The sequence below is a fragment of the Heptranchias perlo genome, unplaced genomic scaffold, assembly GCF_035084215.1.
Source record: "Heptranchias perlo isolate sHepPer1 unplaced genomic scaffold, sHepPer1.hap1 HAP1_SCAFFOLD_199, whole genome shotgun sequence".
Classification (NCBI taxonomy): Eukaryota; Metazoa; Chordata; class Chondrichthyes; order Hexanchiformes; family Hexanchidae; genus Heptranchias; species Heptranchias perlo.
In genome coordinates, this window is record NW_027139215.1 from 445,975 (window position 1) to 467,351 (window position 21,377).

Consider the following 21,377-nt stretch of genomic DNA (forward strand, 5'->3'; position numbering starts at 1 on the left):
TCTGTGGAATTTGCTGCCCCAGGAAGCTGTGGAAGCTACATCATTAAATAAATTTAAAACAGAAATCAACAGTTTCCGAGAAGTAAAGGGAATTAGGGGTTACGGGGAGCGGGCAGGAAATTGGACATGAATTTAGATTTGAGGTTAGGATCAGATCAGCCATGATCTTATTGAATGGCGGAGCAGGCTCGAGGGGCCGATTGGCCTACTCCTGCTCCTATTTCTTATGTTCTTATGTATTGTTCTAGGAAACCGTCTCGAATGCATTCTATGAGCTAGTCCTCCAAATTACTTTTGCCAATTTGATTTGCCCAATCCACATTGAGATGATAAAGTCCCCCCGATTATTGCATTACCTTTGTTACCAGCTCCTCTCATTTCTTGATTAATATTTTGTCCAACAGTATAACTACTGTAGCGCGGCCTATAAACAACTCCCACCAATATTTTCTGCAGCTTGTTATTTCTTATCTCCACCCATACTGATTCTACTTCCTGATCTTCTGAGCCAAGATCCTTTCTCACTGCTATCTTAATGTCATCCTCTATTATCAGGGCTACCCCACCCCCCAACTTTTCCATTTTGTTTCTCTTTTCCAAAAGTCAAGTACCCGGAATATTCATTTCCCAACCTGGGTCACCTTGCAACCACGTCTCAGTAATGGCCATTATCAAACCCATTTATCTCTATTTGTGCCATTAATTCTTCTATCTTGTTACGAATGCTTCATGCATTCAAATGAATCGTCTTTAATTTTAACTTTTTAACATTTTTCTCTGATGTGACCTTATTCACTGACGCATTATTACCTCAAAACTCTCTGTCTCTTCCTGACACACTCTGCTTATCTTCAGCCAAATCGCTACATCTGACTTTTCTCTTTAGATTTATAAATTTACCCTTTCCTGAAACCATCCCGCCCTCCTGCAACTTTTTAGTTTAAAGCCCTATCTACCGCCCTAGTTATTCGATTCGCCAGGACACTGGTCCCAGCCCGGTTTAAGTGGAGCCCATTCCAATGGAACAGCTCCCTCTGTTCCCAGTACTGGTGCCAGTGCCCCATGAATTGAAACCCCTGTCTCCCACATCACTCTTTGAGCCACGCATTTAACTCTCTGAATTGTTCGACCTACTGCCAATTTGTGTGTGGCTCAGGTAGTAATCCAGAGATTATTACCTTTGAGCTTCTGCTTATTAATTTGGACCCTAGCTCCTCAAACTCCCTCAGCAGAACCTCATTCCTAGTCCTACCTATGTTGTTGGTTCCTACGTGGACCGCGACAGCTGGATCCTCCCCTCATGCTCCAAGTTCTTCTCCAGACACGAGGAGATATCCTTAACCCTGGCACCTGGTGGACAGCTCAGCCTTCGGGCTCCCGGTCGCGGCTGCAGAGAACAGTCGCCATCCCCTGACTATACTAATCCCCACCACTACCACATTCCTTTTTACTCCCCCTGCTTGAATGGCCTCCTGTACCACGGTGCCGTGGTCAGTTTGCCCATCCTCCCCACAGTCTTTCTTCTCATTCACACAGGTAGCAAGTACCTTGTACCTCTTGGACAAGGTCAAGGGCTGAGGCTCCTCCCTCACTACACCCTGGGTCCCCATACCTGCCTGACTCACAGTCACATCCTCCTATCCCTGACCACTGACCAAATCTAAACTACGATCTAAACTAAGGGGTGTGACTGCCTCTTGGATCAAAGTGTCCAGATAACTCTCCCCCTCCTGATGCATCGCAATGTTTGCAGCTCAGACTCCAGCTCAACAACTCTGAGCCGAAGTTCCTCGAGTTGTGAACACTGACTGCAGATGTGGTTGCTCAGGATCTTGCTGGTCTCCACCAACTCCCGCATACTGCAGTGACGACAAACCACCACCTGTCCTGCCATCTCTTTCTAACCTTGATTTATATCGTTAATTAGATAAAGTCTTTATTCACTCGATATTGTTAGTTCTATTAACAGTTAGTTTATCTAGTTTAAGTTCTGAATTTAATAAAATAACAGCGAGTTATAGTTTCCAAGCTCTTGGTTTGAACCACTGCCCGAGATCAGAGAGCAAAAAAAGCGGCAACACTCACCAACCAACCACCTGCCCGCTGTCCCGTGGCCTCACTCCTCCATTAGTTTTTGGTTTTGATTTCAGCCTTTAATAGGGAGCGTTTCCTGGGCCTCCCGCTCAGGTCCGCTCTCCCACGCTACTCAACTTATAAGTTACAGTGGTTATAGAATACGGTGGAGCGCGGGCCGCGGGGGTACGGTGGAGCGCGGGCCGCGGGGGTACGGTGGAGCGCGGGCCGCGGGGGTACGGTAGAGCGCGGGCCGCGGGGGTACGGTAGAGCGCGGGCCGCGGGGTCACGGTGGAGCGCGGGCCGCGGGGGCACGGTAGAGCGCGGGCCGCGGGGGTACGGTGGAGCGCGGGCCGCGGGGGTACGGTGGAGCGCGGGCCGCGGGGGTACGGTGGAGCGCGGGCCGCGGGGGTACGGTAGAGCGCGGGCCGCGGGGGTACGGTAGAGCGCGGGCCGCGGGGGTACGGTGGAGCGCGGGCCGCGGGGGCACGGTGGAGCGCGGGCCGCGGGGGTACAGTAGAGCGCGGGCCGCGGGGGTACGGTAGTGCGCGGGCCGCGGGGGCACGGTGGAGCGCGGGCCGCGGGGGTACGGTAGAGCGCGGGCCGCGGGGGTACGGTAGTGCGCGGGCCGCGGGGGCACGGTAGAGCGCGGGCCGCGGGGGTACGGTAGTGCGCGGGCCGCGGGGGCGCGGGTGTTACAGGTAAAATAGTGCACGGGTTATAGTGTTCGGTAGTGAAGAGTTAAATATCCTTTTATCATTTCCTACTGCAGTTGATAATTCAGTCGGGAACTACACGCCGTGCGGTTCATTTTCATTCTTCCCGCCCGACGGTAAACGGGTGACAGGAGATCCGCCGCCCGGCTGACATTCCGCTCGATAGTCGTTCCCATCGAAGTGAGTGGAGATTAAAATCGTACAGAATGTAAAACCACCGGCCGATTCGCTCCCGCCCGTTTTATCCCGACGGTAAAAGTGAACATTCAGCCCAGAATGGTTTTTCAGGCCCCACCCCCGGCCCAGGGGCGAATTTTAACATTTTCACAAAGACAATTGGAAAGGAAAATGGTGGGAGGTGTAGAACGGGCGGCCGATCCGATATCGCCCGTTTTACACTATCGCCTGAAGTTAAAATGAAGCCCAGACTGTTCCTTGTACAGTCAGACTGTGCAGACTAATCACACAGTGAACATTAGAACCGACAAACACACGGGATTTTATCCCGGGAATCTGATTGGATTTGAGGTCGAGCTCCGAAGATCACTGAGCCGAGGTCTCACCACCCAGTTTCCCGGGAATATTGTTCTGCGTCCCCTCCATTCACTCACACCTCTCAGTACTCACTCAGGTTCAGAGAGCGGGCCTGCACCATCCACCCATTGCCAGGTGCCTTCCTTTTCCTCGTCCGTCAATCCAATCCAATGTGCATAATATCCGCCCTTAACAAAATCCTTCAGGGAATGTGAAAATATTACACAGATTGTAAGATTATTATTAATTGAAAAACTAGGAGCAGGGTCAGTGCTTATTGTGTAACACTGCTCAATGGTTATAGACAATAAGGAAGGAGACAAGGCAATTAAATAACAGTGAGTGTGTGACGTTTAACTTGTGTTTTTAAAATATGTTGATTGTAGGAGGAAGAGAAAAAAGAAAGAAAGGAAAGTAACCCCGCTGTTCAAGAAAGGAGGGAGAGAGAAAACAGGGAACTACAGGCCAGTTAGACTGACATCAGTCATCGGGAAAATGCTGGAATCCATTATTGAGGAAGTGGTAACAGGGCACTGAGAAAATCATTAGATGATTAGGCAGAGTCAACATGGTTTTATGAAAGGGAAATCATGTTTGAGAAATCTATTAGAGTTTTTTGAGGATGTAACTAGCAGGGTCGATAAAGGGGAACCAGTGCATGTAGTATATTTGGATTTTCAAAAGACATTTAATAAGGTGCCACATAAAAGGTTCTTACGCAAGGTCAGGGCTCATGGGGTTGGGGGTAATATATTAGCAAGGATAAAGGATTGGTTAATGGACAGAAAACAGAGAGTAGGGATAAACGGGTCATTTTCAGATTGGCAGGCTGTAATGAATGAGGTGCCACAAGGATCAGTTTTGGGCCTCAGCTATTTACAAACTATATTAATGACTTAAATGAAGGGATTGAGTGTAATGTATCCAGGTTTGCTGACGATACAAAGCTGGTGGGAAAGTAAGCAGTGAGGAGGAAAGGGATTATAGACAGGTTAAATGAGCGGGCAAGAAGGTGGCAGATGGAGTATAACGTGGGGAAATGTGAGGTTATTCACTTTGGTCGGAAGAATAGAACAACAGAATATTTTTAAAATGGTGAGATACTATTAAATGTTGGTGTTCAGAGAGACTTGGGTGTCCTCGTACAAGAAACACCAAGTTAACATGCAGGTACAACAAGCAATTAGGATGGCAAATGGCATGTTGGCCTTTATTGCAAGGGAGCTGGAGTACAAGAGTAAGGAAGTCTTACTGCAATTGTATGGGGCTTTGGTGGGACCACACCTGGAGTACTGTGTACAGTTTTGGTCTCCTTATCTAAGGAAGGATATACTTGCCTTAAAGGCAGCGCAACGAAGGTTCACCAGATTGATTCCTGGGATGAGAGGGATGTTCTATGAGGAGAGATTGAGTAGAATGGGCCTATATTCTCTGGAGTTTAGAAGAATGAGAGGTGATCTCATTGAAACATATAAGATTCTGAGGGGGCTTGACAGGGTCGATGCTGAGGGGTTGTTTCCCCTGGCTGGAGATTCTAGAACTAGGGGGCATAGTCTCAGGATAAGTGGTCGGCCATTTAAGACTGAGATGAGGAGGAATTTCTTCATTCAGAGTTGTGAATCTTTGGAATTCTCTACCACAGAGGGATGTGGATGCTGTGTCATTGAGTGTATTCAAGGCTGAGATAGGTAGATTTTTGCAATCTAGGGGAATCAAGGGATATGGGGATCAGACAGGAAAGAGGAGTTGAGGTCAATGATCAGCCATGATCTGATTGAATGACGGAGCAGGCTCGAGGGGCCGTATGGCCCACTCCTGCTCCTATTTCTTATGTTCTTATGTTCCTAAATAAAGAAAGACCTTGCATTTATACAGCGCCTTTCACGACCTCAGGACGCACCAAAACATTTCACAGCCATTTAAAGATTAGTGACTTTTGAAATGAGGGGAAACGCAGCAGCTAGTTTGAGCACAGCAGGACACCACAGTAATTAGATAATGACCAGATCAACTGGTTTAGTGATGTTGGTTGAGAATAAGTAATAGCCAGGGTGCCGGAAGATCTCCCCTGCTCTTCTTCGAATAGTGCCATGGGATCTTTTACACCCACCTGAGAGGGCAGATAGAGCCTTGGTTTCATAGCATCATAGAATCATAGAAAGATACAGCACAGAAGAAGGCCATTCGGTCCATTGTGCCTTTGAAAGAGCTATCCAATTCGTCCCATTCCCCTGCCCTTTCCCCATCGCTCTGCAAATTTTTCCCCTTCAAGTATTTATCCAACTCTCTTTTGAAAGTTATTATTGAGTCTGCTTCCACCACCCTTTCAGGCAGTGCACTCCAGATCATAACAACTCACTGCTTAAAACAATTTCTCCTCATCTCCCCTGTGGCTCTTTTGCCAATTACTTTAAATCTCGTTCTGCCACTGGAAACAGTTTCTCCTTGTTTACTGTATTAAAACCCTGCATAATTTTGAACACTTCTAATAAATCTCCCCTTAACCTTCTCTGCTCTGAGGAGAACAATCCCAGTCTCAAAAAGGATTGAGGAATCAGAGAGGACTTAAAGCTATAATGGGAGTTGTCTACAGGCATCCTGACAGCGGCAATGAAGTGGTAGAATGTATTAATTCAGAGATTAGAGAGGCATGTCGCAAAAGCAGAGTTGTTTTAATGGGAGACTTTAATTTTCATATTGATTGGGAAGAGCAGAGTAGCTCAAGTCAGAAAGGTCGTGAATTTTTAGAGTGCATTCAAGAGAGTTTTCTGGAACAATGTGTTCGAGAGGGCAGGATATACTAGATTTAGTAATGAGCAATGAGCCAGACTTGGTTAATAATCTAACAGTAATGGAAAATTTATCTGACAGGGGATCATAATATGATCGAATTCAATGTTAGGTTTGAGAAGGAGAAATGTAACACCATTACTAAGATTCTAGATTTTGCTAACTTCAAAGGGATGAGATGGAGACTGACGGCAGAAAACTTGTCGAAAGTGTTATCAGGTAAAACTACCGATGAACAGTGGGAGTTGTTCAAAAATAATTTAGCTTAATACACAAGTAGAGTATACTCATAAGGGACAAGAGCTCTACTTCCCAAATAAAACAGCCATGGTGGACAAAAGAGGTGAGAGATAAGATAACTCTAAAGGAGGGAGCGTACAAAAGTGTAAACAATTGTGTAGATCCAGGGGACTGGGAGAGATATAAAGAACAGCAAAGGAAGACAAAAAAGATAGTAAGAGCCGCAAAAATGGAATACGAAAAGAAACTTTAAGGGTAACAAGATTAACACAAAAAGATTTTACAACTATATTACAAGAAAAAGGGTAGTCAAGGGTAATGTGAGTCCTTTAAAAACAGATGTGGGTAATATTGCAAATGAAAATAAGGAAATGGCAGACTTGTTAAATGGTTACTTTGTGTCAGTCTTCACAGTAGAGGAAGAGGATAATATACCTGACATTCCAGGGAAACTAATAATAAGTCAAGGACTGGAACTCACTAAAGTTAACATAAGCAAGAAAACAGTATTGGAAAATATAATAGCACTAAAGGCTGACAAATCCCCAAGTTCTGATGGTTTCCACCCCAGGGTTTTAAAGGAAGTAGGTGGGGAAATTGCAGATGCTTTAGCCGTGATCTTCCAAAACTCTCTCAATTCAGGAATTGTCCCTTTAGATTGAAAAATTGCAAATGTAGCTCCATTATTTAAGAAAGGTGAGAGAGAGAAATCAGGAAATAATAGACCTGTTAGTCTAACATCTGTTGTGGGGAAGTTATTGGAATATATAATTAACTAATGACAGATTGACTGAACACTTAGAGAAATTTGAGCTGATTAGAGAGAGCCAACATGAATTTATAAAGGGTAGCTCATGTGTAATAAAGGTAATTGAATTTTTTGAGGAAGTAACTGAAGTAGTAGACAGGGGAATGTCTATGGATGTGGGTTATATGGACTTCCAGAAGGCATTTGATAAGGTTCCACATAAGAGACTGTTAGCTAAAATTAAAATTCATGGAATTGAAGGCAAATAATTGACCTGGTTAGGGGATTGGTTAGGCAGGAGAAGACAGTGTGTAGGGATAATGGGTATGTACTAGAATTGAAAGAAAGTAACTAGTGGTGTCCCACAAGGATCTGTGCTGGGGCCTCAAATATTCACTATTTTATTAATGACTTGGATAACACAATAGAGAGCCATACATTCGAGTTTGCCGATGACACAAAGATTGGTGGCATAGTTATTAGTGTAGATGGGAGCTTAAAATTACAAAGACATTGATTGATTAAGTGAGTCGGCAAAACTGTGGCAGATGGATTTCAACGCAGGAAAATGTGAGGTCATCCATTTTGGACCAAGAAAGGATTGATCAGAGTACTTTTTAAAATGGTGAAAATCTAGGAACAGTGGAGGTTCAAAGAGATTCAGGTGTCCATGTGCACAGATCACTAAAATGTAGCAGTCAGGTAAAAAAAAATCATAAATGATAATGGAATGTCAGCCTTTTTAACTGGATGGCTAGAATATAAAAGGGAGGAAGTTTTGCTACAGCTATAAAAGCCCTGGTTAGACCACATCTGGAGCACTGTGTACAGTTCTGGGCACCACATCTAAGAAAGGATATATTGGCCTTGGAAGGGGTGCAGCGTAGATTCACCAGAATGTTACCAGGGCTCCAAGGATTACATTATGAGGAGAGATTACAGACACTAGGCTTGTATTCCCTGGAATATAGAAGGTTAAAGGGTGATGTGATTGAGGTTTTTAGGATTTGAAAGGATAGGGCAGATAGAGAGAAACTTTATCCGCTGGTGAGAATCTAGGACAAGGGGACATAACCTTAAAATCAGAGCACGGCCATTCAGGAGAGAAGTTAGAAACACTTCTTCACAGAAAGGGTGGAGAAGTGTGGAACTCTCTCCCACAAAAAGCAGTAGATGCTAGCTCAATGAATAATTTTAAATCTGAGATCGATAGAATTTTCCTGGCCAAGGGTACACCACTGTATACTTCCCGCCAGTCTGAAAAACAACCGTTATCCACGACTCTCTGCCTTCTGTCCCCTAGCCAATTTTGTATCTGTGCAGCCACTGCCCCTTTAATCCCATGGACTTCAATTTTGTTAACAAGTCTATCATGTGGTACTTAACAAACAGCATTTGAAAGTCCATTTACACAATATCAACCGCACTACCCTCATCAACCCTCTCCGTTACTTCATCAAAGAACTCAATCAAGTGAGTCAAACACGATTTATCTTTACCAAATCCACACTGGCTGTCATTTATTAACCAATATTTTTCCAAGTGACTATTAATTTTTTCTTGGATTATTGTCTCTAAAGGTTTACCCACCACTGTCGTTAGGCTGACTGGCTGCAGTTACCAGGATTATCCCTCGCCCCTCTTTTGAACAGACGTGTAACATTTGCAATCCTCCAGTCCTCTGACACCACTCTTATATCTAAGGAGGATTGGAAGATTGTGGCCAAAGCCTCAGCTTCTCTACCCTTACTTCTCTCAGCAATCTAGGATGCATCCCATCCGGACCGGGTGACTTTCCTACTTTCAGCGCTGTCAACCTTTTTAGCACCTCCTCTTTATCTATTTTTATCCTATCCGATTTCTCTACTACTTCCTCTTTACCGTGACATTGGCAGCATCTTCTTTAGTGAAGACAGACGCAAAGTATCAACTTCGTACCTCAGCCATGCCCTTTGCCTCCACAAGAGGATCTACTTTTTGGTCCCTAATCGGCCCTACCTTTCCCTTGACTGCCCTTTTAGTATCTATATGTTTATAAAAGACTTTTGAGTTCCTTTTTATGTTTCCCGCTAATCTATTCTCATACACTCTCTTTGCCCCTCTTATGGCCATTTTCAGATCTCCTCTGGTTTAACGTCTCATCCGAAAGCCGTTACCTCTGACAGTGCAACACTCCCTCAGTACTGTACTGGAGTATCAGACTGGATTCCGTGCTCACATCTCTGGAGTGGGACTTAAACCCATGACCTTTCGACTCCAAGGTGATTGTGCTAACTCTGAGCTAAGGCTGGCACCTAAAATATGGAGAGAGCTGAGAAGTCCACAGTTTTAGATCTTGGGGTTAATGAGCGTGACCACAAGGAGGTGATGACCCTGGATTTAAATGCAGAGCGGATTCATAGAGCGGGGTGGGGCGGGGGGGGATGAATGTACGGGGCATCGAGGTAAGAGGAAGAAGAGATGAATAACTGTAAATATATTGTAACAATAGAAGACAAAAGAATGGTTACAACGCAGAGAGAGGCAGAGAAAGAAAAGGAGGTAGAAATAGAGACAGTGGCAGATAGAGTGCACATCGGAATGGTCTCTTTATAAGAGAATGGGCTCCTGCTAGCATCCTCTCATTGGTTTATTCGAAACTGACCTGTGTGTCTGACCTGTGTGTGTCTGACCTGTGTGTGTCTGAATGAGAGTGTGGCGACCGTGTGTAACACTGGAACTCTTAACTTCGTTTTGTACAGTCCTACAGGAAAGGTCTTCGACCTGAAACGATCTGTTTCTTTCTCCACAGATGTTGCCTGACTTGCTCAGTATTTCCAGCATTCCAGAATTGTCTGATTCCTACAGGAAATCTGATAGCTAATCTGTTGGGAGTATGGAAATATGGGGTATAAATTCATCTTGCACTGTGGCATAAACCGAGTGATAGTAAATCGGCTGCCCATTTCACCCCCCCGCCCCCCCCACCCGTTCCATCCCCGCCATTGAAGTCAATGAAAATGAAAATCAGGTGGAGTATAAAATGGGCGGCCGATTCTCTCTCGCCCATTTTGCGCCACTGCTGCGCCGAATTTATCCCTCACCATGCCGGGGGAGTCCCGTAGAATTGGCATTGCAGATCGAGCGCCCGTTATTGACACCGCCCGATACCCCTCAGGTGGTGAAGACAAAATCTACCCCGGGGGGGAAATTCCACTTCTTTGCTCCTCTGCACACAGTTCTTCATCCATTTATTTAATGACGAGTGCAGGATCGAAATATCTACCCCATAATCATTGGTCTAATTAAAGTGATATTATATTCTCACGGTACGATGAACTCTCACCTGTTCCTTTTGACTCGTGATCACCACAAGATGGGATTTGTTCCCACTGCAATACTTCGCACTTTCAGTCCAATTTCGTTGTTCAGTTGAAAAAAAGTAACAACTTCCATTAAAAAACTTCCATTCCTTCGGACAAAAGATCTCATCACACTCTGTAAGACAACAGATTTTGTTGGCATATTTCACCAGAGATAGAGAAATAATTGGATTATTTAGAGGGATGGATAGAGAGAGAAATAGATGGGCAGATAGAAACACAAACAGAGAGATGAATCAATAGACAAATTGATGGATTGCTAGTTGGATAGATAAAAGGATAATGAGAGAGACAGAGAATGGATACATAGAGGGTAAAATTAAACCAGGGCGGGGGGTGCGACTGACGGGAGCGGATCGACCGCCCGTTATACACACGCCCGATTTCCCTTCTGTGGACTTCAATAGGGGGCGGGCGGCCAATCCTCTACGGCCTGTTTATCTGCACAAACTGAAGTTTAATTTCACCTCCGAGGGTGGAACTAAACACCTTGGGACATTTTACTACATTAAAGGTGTTTTTTAAATGCAAATTGTTGTTGTAGATAGATATACAGAGAAGTAAATAACCAAATGGATGGATGGGTGTGTATGTATGGATAATGGAATGAATCGGTGGGGACCTGGATGAGTGGGTGGTTATGGAAATAGGTGGATGGATGAATAGATTCCTGAAATATGAATAATTATTATACATACCCGGAGCACGATTCTGATCACAAAACCTTATCCAAAGTTGTGTATATTTTTCCTGGAGGTGTGTAAAATTGTGGTTCAGGTTCTCCAGGGTCGTAAATGTCGTCTCAAGTTCCTTGCGGGTGAAATATCCTTAAAATAAGAGAAACTCTTTACAATGTGAAAAGGACAACACACAATTAATGTGAAATAAACAAGTAACCTGGGATAAACTATAAAACACAGCTGGTGATATATTCTTTCACTGCTTCTGAAATCATTTGAAATTATATAAAACTACAAATACTGACAGGCATCAGTGGACTTCAATAAAACGATAGCAAGAGTTTTGAAATATTGTGGGGAAAAACTGTATCTCGAGACTTTATATTGCTTCCAACCTGCTTTTTGGGACACTGTAATGAAGAAGATAATCTGCATTTAACCCCTGCTCTACCTGATTAGGAACGATTGTTGAGGAAATTTATTCCATATTAAATCTGAAGTGTATCAGTCTGGGTCGTATTTCACAGGGAAACCGTCTGGATCGAATGTATGCTGCAGCTGAGCTAGGAGTGTTTGATGGGACAGTGCAGAGGGAGCTTTACTCTGTATCTAACCCTGTACCTGCCCTGGGTGTGTTCAATGGACAGTATAGAGGGAGCTTTACTCTGTATCTAACCCGTGCTGTATCTGCCCCTGGGAGTGTTTGATGGGACAGCATAGAGGGAGCTTTACTCTGTATCTAACCCGTGCTGTACCTGCCCTGGGAGTATTCAATGGACAGTGTAAAGGGAGCTTTACTCTGTATCTAACCCATGCTGTACCCGCCCTGGGAGTGTTCAATGGACAGTATGGAGGGAGCTTTACTCTGTATCTAACCCGTGCTGTATCTGCCCCTGTGAGTGTTTGATACGACAGTATAGAGGGAGCTTTACTCTGTATCTAACCCGTGCTGTATCTGCCCCTGTGAGTGTTTGATGGGACAGTATAGAGGGAGCTTTACTCTGTATCTAACCCGTGCTGTACCTGCCCTGGGAGTATTCAATGGACAGTATAGAGGGAGCTTTACTCTGTATCTAACCCGTGCTGTATCTGCCCCTGTGAGTGTTTGATGGGACAGTATAGAGGGAGCTTTACTCTGTATCTAACCTTGTTGTACATTTCCTAGGATTATTTTGATGGGACAGAGACAGCTCTAATGAACCATCCTCCCCCGTTGGGTCACCAACGTGAACCAGGACAAGTTCGGAATAAGTGATGAAGAGAAAAATAATAAAATTAATTTTACCAACCAGTTGTTATTTGCGAAACAATTGCTGCAATTAGAACAAAGCAGATGACCAGAAGGACTATCGCCGGCACCTTCCAGGAGGCAGGTTTCTTGGTATCTAAAATGAGAAATAATTTGGCGAATGAAAAAATGGAACAAAAGCACTGGAATGTACACGGCTCTGGGCTGATCATTTAAATCAGAGGAGTTTAGGAAACTTTCAAGAGCAAAAAAATAATTCGCAACAAATTTAATTTGTTGATGACACAAATCACAAAACATTTATATAAAGAAAGAAAGGAGCACTGAATTGATCATTTTAAGGCCATGGATTTGGTGATCAGGAAATGTTTTGTCCCGTGTTGAGAGACAGAGAATTTGATGAAGGACAGTTGCAGTATTTGTGTGTGAGGAGTTTATGTTTTTCGGGAATGCCGGGGATACTGGGCTTGTTCTGTTTGGAAAGTAAATCCCAGGGGGTAATTTTAACTTTCAGCGATGGTGTAAAACAGGTGATATCAGATCCACCGCCCATTATACTCCCGGCCATTTTACATCATCGCTGAAATTTAAAATGACCCCCCAGATATTGAGGGACATTTTCAATTTGCCCCTCGGGGGTAAATCTGAAATCGGTGGAAATGGAAATCAGGAGGTTTCTATAATTGGTGCCGATTCACAATCCCAGTTTTATGCTCGGGCAGCAAGTTAAAAAGAGGCGATTTTAACCCACCCCACCCGGCGTAGTTCATCTTCTGTCCTCTCTGCTTAACCTCTTTACCTGCCTCAGTCACCTTCTCCCCTTCCCAGTTCACCGTAATGGGCCACAATTCACTGTAGCCAGCGAACAAACGGCGCCCATCGTTCGTTGGACTTGCCTGTGCCCGTTCAGTTTCCATGAGCTTTTGAACAGCAAGTTGCTGTAAGAGATCCAAACAGCGCGGCGCCCTCTACAGGGCATCTGGGACCTCTGTGAACAGGACAAGCAACTGTGTATCTCCTTCATCAATCAAATTGAAGCATCGTTAATGAACAGACCAGAGTCTGAACCAGGAAATGTAAGTGAGAATAGTGAATTCAATGTCAAATCAGTTACAGAAAGCAAAATCAAGAGAGGGAAATGAAAGAATGAATTAAGAGAGAGAAAAAAGAGACAAAGAAAAATTAAAACAAAAAGTTTTAATTTAACTTTTTTTGAAAAAATCTCCAACAATTAAAAGCTGAAGGACTGAGACTCCACACTGGTAAAAGTTAATTTTCAGTGCCAGAGAGGTTGTTTGGCAGTAATTAAGACTTATCATGCCATTAAAATCGGTACTTAGACTGAAATGGACAAGCCCTAACTTTCTGTGGTGAGTTTAGTTCCTATCACCCACACAAATACAGGAACTTCACACTGTTCAATGTATTTGAATGGTGAGTCAGACAGCGAGATTCTGTTTCGTGAAGTCAACGGTGGAGCGGCGCATCTCAGACAGCAACTTCCCGATTTTCCCATTTCACCACGCATCTGCCCCTCGCCTGAAGTTGCCGTGCGATTTATGGATGAGTGATGGTCGGTGTCGTCGACAGTGCTATCAAGTGGCACTTACTCACCAATAACCTGCTCACTGATACTCAGTTTGGGTTCCACCAGGACCACTCGGCTCCAGACCTCATTACAGCCTTGGTCCAAACATGGACAAAAGAGCTGAATTCCAGAGGTGAGGTGAGAGTGACTGCCCTTGACATCAAGGCAGCGTTTGACCGAGTGTGGCACCAAGGAGCCCTAGTAAAATTGATGTCAATGGGAATCGGAGGAAAAATCTCCAATGCCTGGAGTCATACCAAGCACAAAAGAAGATGGCAGTGGTTGTTGGAGGCCAATCAGCCCCAGGACTTCGCTGCAGGAATTCTTCAGGGCAGTGTCCTCGGCCCAACCATCTTCAGCTGCTTCATCAATGACCTTCCCTCCATCATAAGGTCAGAAATGGGGATGTTCGCTGATGATTACACAGTGTTCAGTTCCATTCGCAACCCGACGGATAATGAAGCAGTCCGAGTCTGCATGCAGCAAGACCTGGACAACATCCAGGCTTGGGCTGATAAGTGGCAAATAACATTCGCACCAGACAAGTGCCAGGCAATGACCATCTCCAACAAGAGAGGGTCGAACCACCTCCCCTTGACATTCAACGCATTACCATCGCCGAATCCCCCACCATCAACATCCTGGGGGTCACCATTGACCAGAAACTTAACTGGACCAGCCATATAAATACTGTGGCTCCAAGAGCAGGTCAGAGGCTGGGTATTCTGTGGTGAGTGACTCACCTCTGGACTCCCCAAAGCCTTTCCACCATCTACAAAGCACAAGTCAGGAGTGTGATGGAATACTCTCCACTTCCCTGGATGAGTGCAGCTCCAACAATACTCAAGAAGCTCGACACCATCCAAGATAAAGCAGCCCGCTTGATTGGCACCCCATCCACCACCTTAAACATTCACTCCCTCCACCACCGGCGCACAGTGGCTGCTGTGTGTGCCATCCACAGGATGCACTGCAGCAACTCGCCAAGGCTTCTTCGACAGCACCTCCCAAACCCACAACCTCTACCACCGAGAAGGACAAGGGCAGCAGGCACATGGGAACATCACCAACTGCACATTCCCCTCCAAGTCACACACCATCCTGACTTGGAAATATATCGCCGTTCCTTCATCGTCGCTGGGTCAAAATCCTGGAACTCCCTACCTAGCAGCACTGTGGGAGAACCTTCACCACACGGACTGTAGCAGTTCAAGAAGGCGGCTCACCACCACCTTCTCAAGGGCAATTAGGGATGGGTAATAAATGCTGGGCTTGCCAGCGACGCCCTCATCCCATGAACGAATAAAAAAAATGCATAAATAATGGTGAGCGTCATTAGCCTCACCGTTATTTGGGCAGTAAATTCTGGACCATTACCTTTCTATTGCAATTTCTCAAAAGCCAAGCTCACGCTCTCCCTTGTCTGGTTCATCTTCCCAGCTGTGCACATCATATTCTCACTCATCTGGCTTATCTTCACATCTGTCCACTACACCACCTCATTCATCTAGATCTGCTTCTCACCCACCAAGGAATATTGTCACTTTCCGAGTTCATCTCATATCAAGGTTATTTTCTCTCTTGTAATAGTCGCCGTTCAGGGATGTCCAGTGCACCCTCTCCCCTGTCCAGTGCACCACCTCCCCTGTCCAGTGCACCCTCTCCCTTGTCCAGTGCACCACCTCCCCTGTCCAGTGCACCACCTCCCCTGTCCAGTGCACCACCTCCCCTGTCCAGTGCACCACCTCCCCTGTCCAGTGCACCCTCTCCCCTGTCCAGTGCACCCTCTCCCCTGTCCAGTGCACCCTCTCCCCTGTCCAGTGCACCCTCTCCCTTGTCCAGTGCACCACCTCCCTTGTCCAGTGCACCACCTCCCCTGTCCAGTGCACCACCTCCCCTGTCCAGTGCACCACCTCCCCTGTCCAGTGCACCACCTCCCCTGTCCAGTGCACCCTCTCCCCTGTCCAGTGCACCCTCTCCCCTGTCCAGTGCACCCTCTCCCCTGTCCAGTGCACCCTCTCCCCTGTCCAGTGCACCCTCTCCCCTGTCCAGTGCACCACCTCCCCTGTCCAGTGCACCACCTCCCCTGTCCAGTGCACCACCTCCCCTGTCCAGTGCACCCTCTCCCCTGTCCAGTGCATATTCTCTCTTGTCTAGTTCACCTTCTGAACATTTATGCCTCACCTTCTCATCTATCCAGTTCACCTCCTCAATTGTCTTGTTCTCCTGCCCTTGTCCTCCTCACCTTCTCATCTATCGAATTCACCTCATCACCAGTTCAGATTCCAGACTCTCAAATTCACCTTCTCACTTGTGCAGTTCAACATCTCACCTGTATAGGCCTCCTCCTCCCTCGTCTATTTCACCTTCACGTGTCTATTTCTTCACCTTCTCAATTTACTAATTCAATATCTGACGTGTAGTCCAGACTGATTTGTGGGCAGGGTCCTTCTGTGAAAAGATTGTTTTTTTACGACAATCTGGATGCTTTCCTGGCTATTTGTTCTGGGCCTGTTGCACAAATTCCCAGATTGATTGAATTGAATTGAAACATTTTATCCTGGTGAGATTTTAATTCCTGGTCTCTCGGTTGCTAGCTCAGAACCACAACCACTGGGCTCCCGTTTACCTTCTCAACTGCCCTGTTCACCATCGCACTCGTCTTCTTCACCTTCTCACCTGCTAATTCACCTTTTTACTGTCCAGTTTATCGACTCACCTGAACAGTTCACATACTCACCTGTTAATTCACCTTCTCACCTGCTTAGTTCATCATTTCACCAGCCTATTCAATCTTATCTCTTGTCCAGTTCACCTTCTTACCTGGCTCATTCACTTTCTCACTTGCCTTGTTCAACTTCTCATTCTCCAGTTGACTTTATAACTGGTTCCTTGGGCTTACAAGTTAACTGGATGACGACACAGATCCAGTCACTCAGCCACTTTCTCCCACCTCCACCTAATCTAGAGATTTCAGGTAAGACTGTGGATTGGGTGGAGCGATTCCCGTATCCAGGATCACTGATCCATGAGTCATGTTGAAGCATCCCAGAAATATTACATAGAATTTACAAAACAGAAACTGGCCATTTGGTCCAACTGGTCTGTGCTGGTGTTTATGCTCCACACGACCCCCTCTCACACCCTATTTCATCTAACCTTATCAGCACGTCCTTCTATTCCTTTCTCCCTCATGTATTTATCTAGCTTCCACTTAAATGCATCCATGCTATTCGCCTCAACTATCCCATGTGGTGGTAAGTTCCACATTCTAACCACTTTCTGGGTAAAGAAGTTTCTCCTGAATTCTTTATTGGATTTATTAGACACTATCTTATATTTATGGCCCCCACAAGTGGAAACATCTTCTCTACGACCACCCTATCAAACCCCTTCATAATTATAAAGACCTATATTATATCAAATACGATGCAGAACTGTTCTGATGTGCCAGGTGATGGTGGACATGGTCAAGAAAATATGGTCATCGCATCTTCCACTTCCAACAAAGCTTGGCCTGTATCAAATCTGCATCACACCAGTTCTCCTGTATACATCAGAGACTTGAACCGTTTCACAAGCCCACCAGGCAAACATTGATGCAGTGGGCCAGTGGCATAATTGGTGGTGTGACCATGTCACAAATAGTCAGGTCAGTAATATGACCTTCCCTAGGTGTCATAAGGCGTTAATCGCTGTTTGGGCACATGTCCAGGTTTGACGGCACACGACACCTCGAGGACACTCAGCCTGTTGTATAAAGACCCGGAAAGGCCCCCCTAGAAGAAGCATTTGGTTCTCATCGGTCACAGTTTACCTCAGGTCCCAGAATATGGGGATCTTCTCCGCCATGAGGAGAGCCGCAGACCGTGATAGGTGGAGTTGAATGATTTAGCAAGCAATGACCCGAGGAGCCTTCTGCAATCGTCATCATGTTCACCGTCTACATTAGTCTCGTTCACCATCTCAGCTGTCTCGTTCGCCTATTCACCTGTATTTTTCAGTGTCACATCAGACAGGGCTTTAGCTGGTCGATTAGCGGGCAGCAGCATTTTTGTTTTTATTTGCCAGGGGGATGGGCACCAGGATGTAGAACTGGAAAGGAGAAACAAGGTGCACAAAGGATTGGGAGCGACAGATCGCACTAGGTTAAGAAATAGTACAGTATTAGATAGGATCAGACTAAGAGAGAATACAAGAAGGTCTAAGATAGGTTTGCAGTGCATGTGTGTAAACACACCACAAGGTTGGTGAGCTACAGGCACAAATAGCCACGTGGGAATATGATGTTGTGACGATAACGGAGACCTGGTTCAATAAAGGGCAGGATTGGGTACTAAATACTCCGGGATACAAAGTGTTCAGGAAAGAAAGGAGGGGAGTGGCAGTATTCATTAAGGAGAATATTGCAGTGCTGGAGAGAGAGGATGTCCTGGAGGGGTCAAGGACAGAATCTATTTGGTTAGAGTTAAGAAACAGTAGAGGTGCCATTACACTACTGGGTGTATTCTATAGGCCACCAACCAGCGGGAAGGATATGGAGAAGCAAATTTGCAGGGAAATTACAGAGAGGTGCAAGAGCCATAGAGCAGTGATAATGGGGGACTTCAATTATCCTAATAAAGCCTGTAACAGTGTGAAGGGCAGAGAGGGGGGAAGAATTTCTGAAGTGTGTTTAGGAGAACTTTCTTGATCAGTAAGCTTCCGGCCCAACGAGGAAGGAGGCATTGCTGGATCTGGTTCTGGGGAATGAGGTGGAGCAAGTGTCGGGAGGGGAACAGTGGCCATAGTATCATAATGTTTAGATTATCAATCGAAAAGGACAAGGAGCAATCTAGGGTAAAAATACTGAATTGAAGGAGGGCTAATTTCAGTGGTTTGAGAACGGATCTGGCCCGGGTAAATTGGAATCAAAGATTGGCAGGTAAAACTGTAATTGAACAGTGGGCAGCCTTTAAAGAGCAGATGGTTCAGGTACTTTCCCACGAGGGGGAAAAGGTAGGGCAACTAAAGTCAGAGCTCCCTGGATGACGAAAGAGAGAGAGAGAGAAAGATGAAGCAGAAAAAGGGGGAGTATGACAGATGTCAGGCTGATAATACAAGTGAGAACCAGGCTGAATATAGAAAGTTCCTTTTTCACTTCCCCTCTGAAATAAGAGGGACAAAGAGAAGTATGAGAATAGACTGGCAACTAACATAAAAGGGAATCCAAAAGTCTTCTATAGGCATATAAATAGTAAACACGTCGTCAGAGGAGGGCTGGGGCCGATTAGGGACCAAAAAGGAGACCTACTTATGGAGGCAGAGGGCATGGCTGAGGTACTAAATAGGTACTTTGCATTTGTCTTTACCAAGGAAGAAGATGCTGCCAAAGTCTCAGCAAAAGAGGAGGTAGTAGAGATATTGGATGGGCTAGAAATTGATCAAAAGGAGATGCTAGAAAGGCTAGCTGTACTTAAAGTAAATAAGTCACCCAGTCCAGATGGGATGCATCCTCGGTTGCTGAGGAAAGTAAGGGTGGAAACTGCAGAGGTTCTGGCCATAATCTTCCAATCATCCTTAGATATGGAATGGTGCCACAGGACTGGAGATTTGCAAAGGATAAACCCAGCAACTACAGGCCAGTCAGTTTCAGCTCGGTGGTGGGGAAACTTTTAGAAGCGATAATCTGGCACAAAATTAACAGTCACTTGGACAAGTGTGGATTAACTAAGGAAAGCCAGCACGGATTTGTTAAAGGCAAATCGTGTTTAACTAACTTGATTGAGTTTTTTGATGAGGTAACAGAGAGGGTCGATGAGGGCAATGCGGTTGATGTAGTGTATATGGACTTCCAAAAGGCGTTTGATAAAGTGCCGCATAATGGGCTTGTCAGCAAAGTTGACGACCATGGAATCAAAGTGGCAATGGCAGCATGGATATGAAATTGGCTAAGTGACAGGAAACAGATAGTAGTGGTGAACGGTTGTTTTTCAGACTGGAGGAAGGTATACAGCTGTGTTCACCAGGGGTCGGTACTATGACCACTGCTTTTCTTGATATATATTAATGACTTGGACTTGGGTGTACAGGGCACAATTTCAAAATTTGCAGATGACACAAAACTTGGAAGGGTAGTGAACAGTAAGGAGGATAGTGATAGAATTCAAGAGGATATGGACGGGCTGGTGGAATGGGCGGACACGTGGCAGATGAAATTTAACGCAGAGAAGTGCAAAGTGATACATTTTGGTAGGAAGAACGAGGAGAGGTAATATAAACTAAAGGATACAATTCGAAAGAGGGTGCAGGAACAGAGAGACCTGGGGGTGTATGTGCACAAACCGCTGAAGGTGGCAGGGCACGTTGAGAAAGTGGTTAAAAAACCATAGGGGATCCTAGGCTTTGTAAATAGAGGCATAGAGTACAAAAGCAAGGAAGTTATGATGAACCTTTATAAAGCACAGGTTCAGCCACATCTGGAGTTTTGTGTCCCATTCTGAGCACCAGACCTTAGGAAGGATGTGACGGCCTGAGTGAGGGTGCAGAAAAGATTTACCACAATGGTTCCAGAGATGAAACACGGGGGGAAAAAAAACGGGAAACCTCAGCCGGCCCGGATATGGAAAGGATTGACAGATTGATTGCTCTTTCTCAATTCTGTGGGCGGTGGTGCATGGCCGTTCTTAGTTGGTGGAGCGATTTGACTGGTTAATTCCGATAACGAATGAGACTCCTTCATGCTAAATAGTTACTTGACCCTCGAGCGGCTGCGGATGCTGAGTCAATGAACATAGTCAAGGCTGAGATGGATAGATTTTTGGACTCTACGGGAATCAAGGGATGTGGGGATCAGGCAGGAACGTGAGTTGAGGTCGAAGATCAGCCATGATCTGATTGAACGGCGGAGCAGGCTCGAGGGGCTGTATGGCTCTTTTTTTATTCGTTCATGGCATGTGGGCGTCGCTGGCAAGGCCAGGATTTAACGCCCAACCCTAATTGCCCTTGAGGAGGTGGTGGTGAGCCACCTTCTTGAACCGCTGCAGTCCATGCGGTGACGGTTCTCCCACAGCGCTGTTAGGGAGGGAGTTCCAGGATTTTGACCCAGCGACGATGAAGGTACGGCGATATATTTCCAAGTCGGGATGGTCTGTGACTTGGAGGGGAACATGCAGGTGGTGTTGTTCCCATGTGCGTGCTGCCCTTGTCCTTCTAAGTGGTAGAGGTCGCGGGTTTGGGAGGTGCTGTCGAAGAAGCCTTGGCAAATAGCTGCAGTACATCCTGTGGATGGTACACACTGCAGCCACGGTGCACTGATGGTGAAGGGAGTGAATGTTTAGGGTGGTGGATGGAGTGCCAATCAAGCGGGCTGCTTTGTCCTGGATGGTGTCGAGCTTCTTGAGTGTTGTTGGAGCTGC

At 45.7% G+C, this 21,377-nt stretch overlaps 2 protein-coding genes across 3 annotated transcripts in view; both read right to left on the reverse strand.

Moving 5' to 3' along the window:
* Positions 1-21,377, reverse strand: part of LOC137309988 (zona pellucida sperm-binding protein 3-like) — a 117,653-nt gene that overhangs the window by 71,176 nt on the left and 25,100 nt on the right. The gene's annotated exons all lie outside the window — the stretch shown is intronic.
* LOC137309975 (CD209 antigen-like protein C) overlaps positions 1-21,377 on the reverse strand; it is a 38,291-nt gene that overhangs the window by 3,091 nt on the left and 13,823 nt on the right. Inside the window, exons 3-6 of one of the 2 annotated variants that reach the window (XM_067977978.1) lie at positions 12,433-12,528; positions 11,162-11,290; positions 10,427-10,578; positions 3,417-3,523 (exon numbers count right to left, since the gene is read on the reverse strand). In XM_067977978.1, coding sequence (XP_067834079.1) covers positions 3,417-3,523; positions 10,427-10,578; positions 11,162-11,290; positions 12,433-12,528 — 484 coding nt within the window. The remainder of the gene's footprint in view (positions 1-3,416; positions 3,524-10,426; positions 10,579-11,161; positions 11,291-12,432; positions 12,529-21,377) is intronic. The other variant, XM_067977979.1, reaches the window with a different exon arrangement.